Source organism: Mastomys coucha, unplaced genomic scaffold (genome assembly GCF_008632895.1).
Source record: "Mastomys coucha isolate ucsf_1 unplaced genomic scaffold, UCSF_Mcou_1 pScaffold9, whole genome shotgun sequence".
In the NCBI taxonomy this organism is placed as follows: Eukaryota; Metazoa; Chordata; class Mammalia; order Rodentia; family Muridae; genus Mastomys; species Mastomys coucha.
The window spans coordinates 47,225,757-47,238,624 of record NW_022196915.1 but is presented as its reverse complement, the minus strand read 5'-3'; the positions used below and the strand labels follow the sequence as shown (position 1 = coordinate 47,238,624).

The following is a 12,868-nucleotide window of genomic DNA, read 5'->3' as shown; positions in this document are numbered from 1 at the left end:
AAAAAAAAAAAAAAAAGAGAAAGAAAGGAAAAGAAAAGAAAAGAAAATTACAAGTATGGAAAAGACACTTTTTCTCTTTGTGACATCATTCTTTTCTTTGTTAATTAAAAACATAGTTACATCACTTCCCATGCCCTCTAATCCTTCCCAGTCCCCAACTCCCTCTCAAATTCACAGCTTTATCCTTTATTATCACACACACACACACACACACACACACACACACACACACACACACATATGAATAAATATATAAATACAACCTGCTGAGTCTGTTTAGCTTTGCTCCTGTATACTGATCACAGGGCTGTCAGCTTGGTACTGTGTAACTGTTTCAGAGCTCATCCCTGGGGAAGACTAATTCCCCCTCTTTTAGCAAAATAATCCTGTACACATGGACACAGGGCTGCTCAAAACCGAAGTCATTTGAAGATCCCAGACTCTTAGGTCCCATCCACCACAAGGGCAGACAAGTAATACTTTTAAGTACTTGATAATAACTAAAGCTTTAGCCAAATTCAGGAAGGACTTTCCTTATCTTCTTTTTTTAAGTTTTTGAACAGCTGGGGATTGAACTCAGGGCCTTGAGTATGCTAAGAGAGTCCCTACCTTACCTTCTGTCAGATCAGTATGCTGAGGTCAGCACACGCCTCAGGCTAGACACAATGCTGGAAGAACACTTTTCAAGGGCCCACCAGCTTCAGAGACACAACACAGTGGGCTCGGCACACTCTGGTTGGACCACCGTGGTAAGCCACCACTGGTAGGCAGGCTGTTTCTCTCGGGCCCCATCTGCACGTTCAATTCCCCTGTCCCTTTCACAATGGCCTCTAGAAGTTTGTTCCGAAAGCCATCTTCTAACTTCTAAGTTTGTTTATTTTGTTGGATGAGGGAACAACCCTCTATGAGACATCTGAGAAACTCCAGCCAGATAGGACCCCGGGAACAGGGTGCAAAGGACTGTGTGCTCCCTGGGCCAACGCCTAGGCTCATGAGGCCACTGGTGAGCAGGACTGTTAGGAACACAATCAAGTAGCTCCATTCCCCGAGAAATCAGCAGACCATCCTCTCTGAACTCACACTTCACAGTTCTGAGGGAGCACCTGACTTTACTAAAGGTGAGTTTTGACAAGAAATGACCTCACACAGCATCAGTACTGGAGGCATGCCCCTTCCTAGCTATTCTCTGGAAAACAAGTGTCCTGTCCCCCCACCCCGGCTCCCTCAACCCCCCACAGGAGCGGCTTTCTTCTCCCAACAAACAAGTCTCTTTCTTGCCAGCTTATTGTGGCAAAGTGACAGGGCTTAAAAGCACTGAACTGCAGAGTCCCAGGGAGGCCACCTTGGGAAAGCCATGATCTCTGAACTTTTTGCTTTCTCTTGTGTAACTGAGAAAAAACGCCCCTGACCCGCACCGCACTGTCTGAGGCGGATGTGGAGCAAGGTGAGAAGTACCCAGCCTTTCACAGCTAGTGTTCAGGGCTGGGCCTGGAGGTGGCACAGCTGGGAGGGGATGGGCTGTCACCCACAGACTTGCTAATAATAATGCACAGTGCTCTTTCCCTGCCAGGCAGCTCCGGGAGGGTGGGGATTTCCCCAGGGCTTGCTTTGAGGGAAATTCCCATGTTTAGAGTAGTCTGTTTAAAAACATACATTTCAGAAATCCTCCTGCTGCTCAGGGCACTTCCTCCAGGCTGAGGTAAACTATTCCAGCTTCCCCTCTACAAGAGCGGAAGAGGCCTCACAGGCCAGCAGCTGTGGTGAGGTTACAGCTGATGGTGAGCCCAGCCCCTCAGCCCAGAGAGCCACCCTCAGGCCACCTCCCTTCCCCACAGAGGGAACCAGCAATATCCACAGCAGCAGGCATACCTTATCTGCTCTTCTTCAGGGGTCCCCCAACACCCAAGGACACAGCTCCTTGCCACATTGGAGAAGGCTTACAAAAGTGAAAAGCCCACTTTATTCTCTGGCCATTGAGCCAGGACTGAGGTGAGAGCAGTTTCTAAAAGCCTCTCAGATGGCTCTGGAGTCAGACACAATTGAGGCAGTGGGCCTTCAGGTTAACCTCACATGGCAGCACACCCATGGACCTGCTCTACAATGTGTGTCTGTGGCCTAACTCCGCACACCACACGCCACACCACGCCACGCCACACCACACCATGCCACGCCACACCACACCACACCACAGGTTGTACAGCAACGGAAGGCTCTGCTGCTGAGGACTGCTCCTGGTTTCTGTTCTGATGGGAGAAATTGTTTTGCTCCCTCCCTTCCCAAGAGCTCAGTGTTCTGAGTCATTCTTAAAGGCCAATTGTCTCTCTTTATTAGAGGGTTCCCTGATTTCCTAGCTGTCTCTTATGTGCTTTGATCTCCTACAATAACCATCTCTGACAGTGCTAGAAGCACAGGTTTATCCTTTTTTAAAGTACCTCCGCCATGTACACGACTGGTTTATTACCATAAACCGTATTACTGTTATTCTATTTCCGTTAGATATGTCCATGATGATGTCTCACAGACCTTAAGGACAGGAACTCATTTGTGAGCCACTGTGTGCTGTAAATAAAGCATGAGACACCGTTCACATTCAAATATAAGCTGTAACTGTCATGTCCTGCTGCCTTGAAATCCATTCTTCAAAAATAGTTATCTTTGCATCTACAGAGCATACAAACCAACAATAAAGCTCAAACAGGCCCTAGAAATAATCACCCTTGTTGATTATCCTCTAGAACGTCTAAGTTTCTTTAAAAGGACAGTTCTCCACATTCAGCTCTCATGAGCCTTCAACACGTGTCTGGCTGTCCAGAGCTGACAGAAGGGAGACGCATCACAACCGAGCCTAATAATTCCAAACTTCTAGAAGTGGGTTCATATTTCTACGGACAGCTTGGTAAGTCTTCAATTTCATCAAAGCAACCAATGAATATTCCCCCCTCAGTGTAGTCAGCTTGCCTGGAGTTCTGCCATCCACATTCGGGATCACTGTGCTCATCTGTAAACTGACTAGACAGGACTGACCAGACAGGAGTTGCAATGGGAAGTCTGAGCAGCTGGCACCCCGGGGTGCCTGTCTCTGGGCCAGCAGCCAGGAGAAACTTGTCCTCTCTATGGCCTGTATCAAGCCCCAGGTTTACCTTTGGCATGCCCTGGAGTGTCTGTCATCTCCTCAGTCAGCTGTTCCACCTCTGTACTTCCCTGGTTTTGGTGGCGGCTGGCCACATCCATCCTTGATGACTGACACCTGAGGGGCTAATCCCTCCTGCCTTCCCTCTACCACTGACCAGGTCCTCCTGCCATCTTGCTGGCTGGAGGGATCTCTTAGGGAAGCTGGGTTACTCAGGTGTATCCCACATGGTATTCAACACTAACAAGTGTCCTGAATTATCATCAGCTCCACTCATTTATCCAGGAGAAGAAAGCAGCAACTACAGACAGCCTTGCTGCCGGCTGGTGTCAACTAGCTGTGGTGGTGTTCCATGCCTATAAGCCCAGCCCTCAGGAGGGTTAGACAGGAGGATCCCGAGTTCAGGACCATACTGACTGGACTAAGGGAGTCCCACCTTAAAAGACAAAAGAAAAAAAAAAGCCCTGGAAATTAAAAACTGGGGGTCACATCTACTGCTCCCAAATGGCAGCAACTGACCCTGGGGTTCATTCCCCTCTCCTGCCCTCTCAGGGTGCCCTGTGCAGGAACCCACCAATGGGGGCTTCAGTTATTTTGAATAATTATTATTATTACAAGGCATCACACCACTTGTCACGATTTTACTTGTGCTCCTGCACAGTATGCCAAGACTCTGAGACAGTTCTTGGGAGCTCATGGCTCGAGGGAAGAAGTCACAGGAGAAGGGAGTAAAGCAGGCTGGCTGGAGATCGGCCCCTCCATAGTGGCACGGCAGAGGAGTACCAAGAGCTAGGCTGGTCACAGAGGCTGAGGGCCCATCTATTCATTCCCCAAAGCCTTGAGGAGCGACTCTGGAGTAGCACGCCTCTCTGGTGCCATGGGGAGAATGCTCCTCTAAGCAGGCAACCCAAGCTGAAGGAGGCTGCAGGACGATGGGATGGATCACTCTCCCTTGGTCTTCCTCTCGTCCCTCTTTCCTGGCTTTACTCTGCTGTGCCACGTCTGATGGCGCTGTGATTGAGCCTGTCACTCACACTAGTCTTGCTGGATAGTCTGCCAGAGACAGGAGCCACATCCACATTCCTGTCTTGTCTAGGCTGGCAAAGAAAGCTATCCAAACAAGGAAGAAAGCAGCCACTACAAACAGCCTCACTGCCCGGCCGGGCCTTCCTTCAAGCTGTCAACTACAATTCCCATTCATCCCAGCACTCGGCTCTGGTATCTATTTAAGGCAAGACCAAAGACAAGAGCTGTTTTTAGAGCATCTGCAGGAGGGGAGAATTCTTCCTGGGAAGTTCCTCTCCTCCTCTTATTTCCTTAGGAGTGCACGGATTATAGTTTGTAACTTCCTAGAATAACATTCCTTGCACATTTAGAGTCTGGTCTGGTTGCTGATAAAAGAAAGACCAGCAAGATGAGATGACCGTAACGCACAAACTGAAACTAGGCCAGATTACCTCCAAAAACAGTAAGAATTTAAAAACCAATTCTCAGTTTCAGCCCTTCCCCCTCCCCTTCCACAGGAGGGAGCGCCCGGACCTCTCTGCAGGCACACGGGCACACAGGTATGTCTTTCTAAGAGAAAGGGATTTATTTCACCAGACGTGAACAGCCCCTGTAGCAATCACAGTAGCAGACACCCAATCCCACCACTCCTAAGAGGCAGTCCACACCTGCTCCTTACCATCTATTCTGACTGCCCCGTCATACCCAAGATCAATTTCTCTGATGGACCCTCTCATGGGAGAAATGAGATTCTCTCTCTCCCTTCCTTCCAGGTACACTCACACCAGAGTAGAGAGGAGGGGGAAAGCAGAGGGGGAGGAAGAATGCTGAAAGAGAGTAGTCAGCAAGGCTGCCCACGGGAGAATCGCGCACATACCCATGTGAAGGCTCTCCAGACTCCAAAATCTTGCTATTTCTCGCCTAGCTACCATCCTTCTGTTTAAACACACACAGCAGGTGGAGGGTGTGACCAAGGAAGGCGTCTTCAGCTCATCCTGGAGGGAGGCCCGCCGCTCAGGCTGGCAGCTGTGGGAACTCTTCACTGCTGTTTGGTCTCCTGGCCAGAGCTGCCCAGAAACTAACAGCCTGCTGCCCGTGACTCAGGCTTAGTCGCTCCAGCGACATCACCACGCGCTGACTTTTGGGAGGAAATTCGAAACGAACGGAGCGGCTCAGCACCGGTGATGGAAAAAAAGGGGGGGGCTGCTTTTAACGCCAACCCCCAGGGCTGCTCTCGCCCTGCAAAGTCCCTGATTTGTTTCAGAGAGAAAAGCACAGAGGTCACTGGGTTTGGAAATGGAGTTAGGATTTCACATGGAATGCCAAAAATTTGAGTTACGATGCTACATAACACTGTAATTTATGGAATCGCTAAAAGAAGGGACTTTTGTTTTAAAAAATACGTGTGTAAAAACTGCACACCGATGAAGACAGACATGTAATAAGTATGTGTATGCTTCATGAAAGTAATGCTTATATCTGCTACTAGGTAAAATACGGGCTTTGTTTTAAAAGCCGTTCCATTAAATAACTGAGTTGTTTTTAATTCCTTCATGCTTTTCTGTATTTCCCAAATAAGCAATTAGCAGGCTTAGGCTACTCTTTTAACTCCTACAGCTGTCAACAGTGGGTTTCCTTCATTCCTTCTAGACAGGAAGTCTTTTAAACTTTACAAATAACGAGTTAATATGCACAAGACCACTGGTCGAGTGACCATCCTCAACACATGGATTAAAAAGGTGCTAACGGCAGCTGGTAAAATGCAGCGGCCAATTGTAAGCTCCTGAGGGGGCCAACTCACTGCTGCTTTCTTCACACGCTGAGGAGGGGCCCTTGGGCATCATGGCCCTCCCCTGGAGCACCTGGGCCACCTCCCTGCTTACTGATAAAGGTTAGCTGTCCTGGGCCACTGCAGCTCGTCAATACTTGGGGACACTAGAAACATCCGGGTTCCTGGTGAGTCACAGCATCAAGCTAGGTCAGGTAGTATATGTCTATAAACCCTGCACTCTGGAGAACAGTGAGTCCAAAGCGAGAGACTGAATTTGTGGTAGTGAGCTCTTGCCTCAAAATAAATTGGTCCAACAGTGTCAAAACTTAGGGTACAGCTCAGTGCTCAGGGCTTACCAATGTTAAGGCTATGGGTTTAATCAGTAAAACACACACACACACACACACACACACACACACACACACACACACACACACGTTGTGTGTGGGTTGGGGTTGTGACTCACACCTGCACTTAGCAGGCTGAGGCAGGAGGATCAAAAGTTCAGGGTCATCTTCAAACACATAGTGATTTAGATATCAGCCTGGATTGATAGAAACCCTGCCTCAAAAATAAATAGGGCTGGAGAGATAAATAAATAAAATGAATAAAAATAAAAATAAATAAAATAAATAAATAGAAATAAATAAGTAGGGCTCAGCAGTTAAAAGCACTGGCTGTTCTTCCAAAAGGAAGCACCATACCGCAGCTCACAACTGTGTACATTTCCAGTTCCAGGGAATCTTAACACCCTCACACAGACACACATGCAGGCAGAACACCAATGTATACAAAATAAATAATAAATTGTTAAAAACAAATATCAACAACTAAAATCCTACGTCATGCAGACCATTGCTCTGATCACATGGTACATTTCAATAGACAAGCAGGAGAACAAGAAAGCCCTCATCAGGTGCTGGCAGCTTGACACTGAAATTTCTGGTCTCTAGAACAAATGGAAATAAATTTCATTTAATTAAAAGTCAGACAAGGGGCTTGAGACATGGTCCAGCAGTTCGGAGAACTGGTTGCTTTCCCTGGTAACCATGTATAATTCCAAGCACCCACATGATAGCTCACAACCACCTGTAACTCCAGGAGCAGGGATTTGATGTCCTCTTTGGGCATCACTGGATAACATGGTCACACCTGGTCAACATATATGTGTGCAGACAAAATACCCATACATATTAAAACAAAACAAAATAAACAACCTAAAAAAAAGTCAAAAGAGACACAAACCAAGTTTCAAATATTTCCTTTAAATGATGATTTAAGACTGGAAGGAGTTTGGGTCAACAATGGAGAATTTGCTTAGCATGTGTGGGGTTTGGGAGTGAGTTCAGACCAACCAATGAGAGACCTTGTCTCAAAAATAAAGTGAAGAGAGTTTGAGGAAGATATTCAGTATTGGTTTCTGGCCTCCCCACACGCACACACACTTGCTCAGGTGTGTGCACACCTACACGCCGAGAGCAAAAAGTATCACAGAACAATCTGGTTTGACCTTAGGGCTTTTTAAAAACATTTGAGGATTACGGCCTAAATCTGCCAGTGCTCCAGGGGGGAAAAAAAAGACCTCAAGCAGGGTGAAAATTAAAGTCTTGTCCTTCCAGACTGGAGGGATGGCTCAGGGGTTAAGAGTACCCACCCACTGCTTTTCCAGAGGTCCTGAGTTCAATTCCCAGCAACCACATGTTGGCTCACAACCATGTGGAATGGGATCGGATGCCCCCTTCTGGTGTGTCTGAAGACAGCTACAGTGTACTCATATAATAAATAAATAAATCTAAAAGAAAGAAAGAAAGAAAGAAAGGAAGGAAGGAAGGAAGGAAGGAAGGAAGGAAGGAAGGAAGATAGAAAAAAAAAGGCCTTGCCCTTCAGAAGAAACTTGTTCCTTTGGATATCTACTAGAGCAGGCAATACAGTGGACACCAAGTCAAGAAATAACTCCTAAGAAATGGATTTGCAAATCACATATGACAGCAAATACTTAGAAAGTAAAGGAGAAACATCCCCCAGAGACTCAGGCATTTGAGTCACTGGTTGGTGGTGCTACTTGTAGAGGTTTAGTGGGTACCATCCCGCTGACAAAAACGTGTCACAGGCGTGGGCTCTCAGAGTATAGAGTCTCACCCATTTTCAGTTTGCTCTCTCTGCTTCGAGTTTGTGTTTGAAGATGTGGTATTTCACTCAGCCTCCTACTCCTACTGACCTGCCTTGTGCTTGTGGCTACGCCTCTCTACAATGCTCGGACTCCCATCCCTCTGGTATGGTAAGCCAAATAAACTCTTCCCTCTAAGTTGCCTTGTTCATGCTCTGTTATCAAGTGACAGAAAATGAACTAATGTAGAAATTGGGACCAGAAAGAGGACTGTTGATGTGAAGAAGCTAGTCATATTATTTTCTGGAAGATTTTGAACTAAAAAAGTGGTTAAATGCTTTGAACCATGCTCAGCAGGAAGCTGTAAGATGGCAGTGCTGAGAGCAACATGGATGACGCGGGGGCGAGGGGGGGCAGTTCAGGATGTTTCAAAGGGGAAAGATACTAGCAACTGGGCTAGAAGCTATTCATATGATATTTGGCAAAGAATCTAGTGGTCTTTTGCCTGTGACCTGAGAACTTTCCTGGGGCTAAGTTAAAAAGTAATGGATCAACTTCTCTGGTGAAGGACATGGCAAGATTGTTTAATATTGTTTGTGGTATGGTTACTTTTTTTTATAATGCTTATGGAGGTCCACAGTGAAAAAAGAATACACAATCTACAGTTTGGAGAGACATTTCTGAAGCATAAGGCTGCAATTTTACAGAGATTAACACCAAGAAGCTGCCTAAGGCTCCTCAATGGAAAGAGGAAAAGATGTCCTCAGACAAGACTCCATCCAATGAAATCTCCACACCGAAAAAGAGCCTAAAGAGCCAAACTGAAAGAGAGCTCTCCTAGAGATCAAAGGTGTAAAAAGAAACCACTGATGAGGTTCAAGTGGGGCAGGGTCCATTCCAAGTAGCAGCCAAACTTGGCAGTGTTGTCCACACGGTGGTGGCTTTAGAGGCATGAAGGGTTTAAGAGGAAAAAGGTCGTTGATTCTTCCTCCTCAGTGTCAGAGAGCCACTTAAGACAGGCTTCTGCATGAAGGCCGAGAGGGTGGGAAGCTGTGAGAGGCCATTGTATGAAGCTGAGAGAATGAAGCCTGGTTTGCAGCAGACTCCAGATGTTGAAGATGCCAGAGCTGTGAGACATCTGCGGGGGAGAGCTGCACACAGGGGGTGAAACCAGCCAGAATGAGAGAAAGAGAGAGGGAGAGGGAAGTGTGAGGAGACACGGAGACAGAGATTGTAGGTAGCAAAGCTGGAGAGGCACGGACATCTAAAAGCCTTTGCCATGGACATGGAATTACAGAGTTGGCATTTGCTTTGCTGGATTTCAGTCTTGCTATGGTCAGTTTTTGCCCACGATGTCCCCGCTCCTCACTTTTGGAATGGTAATATGTATTCTGTGGCATTCATTGTATGTTGAAGTGTGTAATTTCCTTTTTGATCTTACTAGAGGGTGTATTTATGAGATGGCTTCAGTCTCAGAGGAGACTCTGGACTTTTAAAAAGCTCTAAGATTGTGAAAGACAGTGAGGGATCTTGAAGTTGGATTAAAAGCACATTGCATTATATGATCATAGGGGTAAGGGAGTGGAACATAGTGGTTAAAATAAGAAATGTCTCCCATGGGCTCAGGCATTTAAATACCAGCCCAAATTTATTCAAAATAAATAAATGGAAGTAAAATTGTAGAAAAGATGCTGTCTTAAAGTAGCTTTCACCTATAATTCCAGCACTAGATAAGTATGAGGCAGGGGGACTGCCTCAAGTTATAGGTGAAGGATACACGTCACCTCTTTCTTTATCTTCTTTTCAGTGTCTCTCCAGTTATTTAAAGCCCTATCCCTATGTGATCTGGATTGAGTGCTAGCATTACTCCAGACTTCTTCAGTGGGACAGCTGAGCTAGGCAAAAGCCCCTGAGCACACACACTCGGGCCTCAAGTTCTCTCTCTGTAAGATCAATCCAGTCATGAGAACTCATGATGACTGGTGTGTGTGTGTGTCTCCTTCCTAGGATGTTTAATATTCTTTCATCTTTAAAAGTCACTTTCTGAAACTTGGAAATTAAACACATGGTCTTCCGAGAAGGCTCTCCTTTCTGATTCTACTTTGTAATAGCTGGGACAAACAGTAGACATACAACAGAGACTGTTTTAACTGCTAGAAGATGGAAAGCTATGTATGAGTTTGCTGCAAAGTGCTAAATTCTGGGCTAGACATGGAGGTGCACGCTCATAATCCCAGCACTGGTGCAAAAGGATTGGGGGTTCAGGCTGGTTTGGGTTACATGCATAGCAAGACCCTGTACCTTATTAAAAAAAATAGTAAAAAGTTAAATTTTTTACCATGTTTTTCTAAGACAGAGAGAACACTCTGTTCCTTTTTAAAACCCTTGATTATGGGCAATGATAAGCCATGAAATACCAGCCGGGGAGGGGCTACTAGAGCCCTCGTAATCTCAGCCTAGAGGCAGCAGGCTTCAGGCAGTTATGACCTATTCCTAATCCTCTCTTTGAAAGGAAGTTCAACTTCTGGATTCCTCGGACTCTGTGGAATCCGCACTATCTCCCAACAGGGGACTGCATTCTACTATCCAGTCTTAGCAGCCAGCAAAGCACTAACAGCAAGGATGTGCCTGCAGATAAGTAAATGGATTCATCCCCTTTTACGAGTTAAGTACGGCCAATACCATCCACAATCCCTTGGTATGCAATATAATGCAGGCAGGGAAAGGGATGATGGGCTAGGACATGTGACCTCTATGCCTGACAAAGCTAGGGTCACCACAGCCTTAACCAACTGTCCTTACAGCCCAGTGACTGTCACCCTCTTCAGATGCTATGCAACTCAGATCAGACTTCATATTTCCTCCCCCTCCCCCACCTGACACAGTTTATACTCTGTAGCCTGGGCTAGCTTTGAATTTTTGGCAGTTTTGTCTTGGTATTCTAATGTCTGGGATTATAGGTGTAAGCCACCCTGTCTGGTTAGGACTGTTCATTCAAGGAAAACTTTTGAAAAAGCAGCATAAAGGAAGTGCAGGAGCAGGCTGGGCAAAGAGAGAGGCATGCTGTAACCATCCCCCCCAACAGGGTGGGTATGGAAGGGTATGCTGTAACCCCAACAGGGTGGGTATGGAAGGGTATGCTGTAAACCCAGGGCTTAGGAGTTGGAGACAAGAGGGCAATTTTGGGGCTATCCTGGGTCATATACAGTGAGACTGTCTCAAAACAGTAAATGAGGCTGGCAAGACAGCTCATTGGATAAAGTCACCTACCACAGGGCCTGGCCTCCTGATTTGATCCCTGGGACCCATATGATAGAAGGAAAGATCCAGACCCCACACAGCATTTACCTCCAGGCGAATGCTTACTGTGTAAGCATAAACTTTAAAAAACAGCAAAGAAAGAAATAAAAGCATACACACCCTGAATAATAATGACAATAGAGATCAAACCAAAAGGACTTCTGGGAGCTGGGGAAGTGGAAGGCATGCTAGGCAACCATTTTTCAGCCCAGGCTAGTCTCAAACTCATAACCTCTGGCACACTGAGACAGTCATGCACCCCAACGCCTTGCCAAAAGTTACATTTGGAGGAGTCACAAAGGCGGTTCACACTTACCTCAACCTGCCCACACATATGAGACCCACACCCCGAGCACTGGACACAGCCTTTCTTTTTTTGCCCTTCGTCCTAATAAAACACCAAATGTAGTCTCGGGATAATAAATTTTTAGGTGATTCATGGCAATTATATGGTTACTCAGGTTTTGGGTGACAAGAGTCAAAGGAAAAGATTCCGTAGAGATGTCCCCTAATAACCTGAGCGTTATTAGCTCCAGCTATATCTGAGCGTCCTACCCAGAGCTCTAAGCCACTCTGTAGCTAGGGCAGCTTGTCTGGATTGGGCCACTGACAGGTAAGGTCAAATAAGCTACTGAAACGCTCACTGCTCGTGCACCCGTGAGATGCTCCTATGGGATCGTGATAGTTACTCACACTGTACCAGGCCAGGTTTCTCACTCTTGAGTCAGAGATTTAGTCAGTTCTCCCTTTACCGATGGTTTTAAGACTCTGAGATAAGTAACTTGCCCCTGGCCAGAAGTGGGATCCTATGTTGGCTTTTTGATCCAATAGTCTGTTCACCAGAAAATCATTCCGACAGAGGTAAGGTCAGAATGATGCGAGATCGGCCGTGAAGTTTCCTCTCCTCCCCAAGTGTGTTACTCCATTCTGCTAACTGTACCAAAGAAAACCAGAAACACATGGCCTGTTCTAAAACAAACTATCAATACATAAATCCACTATTTCCAAAATACTAGAAGCAGATTTCTAAACATACACACACGGCTAAGGCAAAGGAGGGAAATGATCATTGTTTTGCCCAACAATTTCAAGGGTTCCCCAAGACTCCAGGTGCTTGTGTCCTATGACCCACGAGGTGGTAGGAGATACCAGCCCCTGCACAGTGTCCTCTGACTGCCACCTGCAAGCTGTGGCACAGGCACACAAAAGAAAGAAAGAAATGTAATAAAAATAATTCCAAAGACTTGTACTAAATTTAACTTTGGGTTTTAGAAGGTCTTGCTAGGTAGCCCAAGCTGACCTTAAATTCCTGATCCTCCTGCCTCAGCCTCCTAAGTGCCTGGATTATACATGTGTACCACCAGTGCTACAGAACTTTGCAGGGAGGAGGGGGAAGGTAACACAGCAAGAAGAGTACTCTGCCTAGCATGGCCAGGAGGCAGTGTTTGATCCCCAGCAACACACACACACACAAACACACACACATACATACACACACACACACACACACACAGTGTTTGATCCTCAGCAACACACACACACACACACACAGTGT

General features: G+C 46.3%; 1 protein-coding gene across 6 annotated transcripts in view; it reads right to left on the bottom strand.

The window, feature by feature from the left end:
• Nucleotides 1-12,868, bottom strand: part of Spata13 (spermatogenesis associated 13) — a 134,930-nt gene that overhangs the window by 27,408 nt on the left and 94,654 nt on the right. Inside the window, exon 1 of one of the 6 annotated variants that reach the window (XM_031361630.1) lies at nucleotides 5,013-5,285. The exons of the other annotated variants lie outside the window; for them this stretch is intronic. Coding sequence (XP_031217490.1) covers nucleotides 5,013-5,067 — 55 coding nt within the window. The 5' untranslated portion in view covers nucleotides 5,068-5,285. Of the gene's footprint in view, nucleotides 1-5,012; nucleotides 5,286-12,868 lie in introns of those variants that run through there. 6 annotated transcript variants of the gene reach the window in all.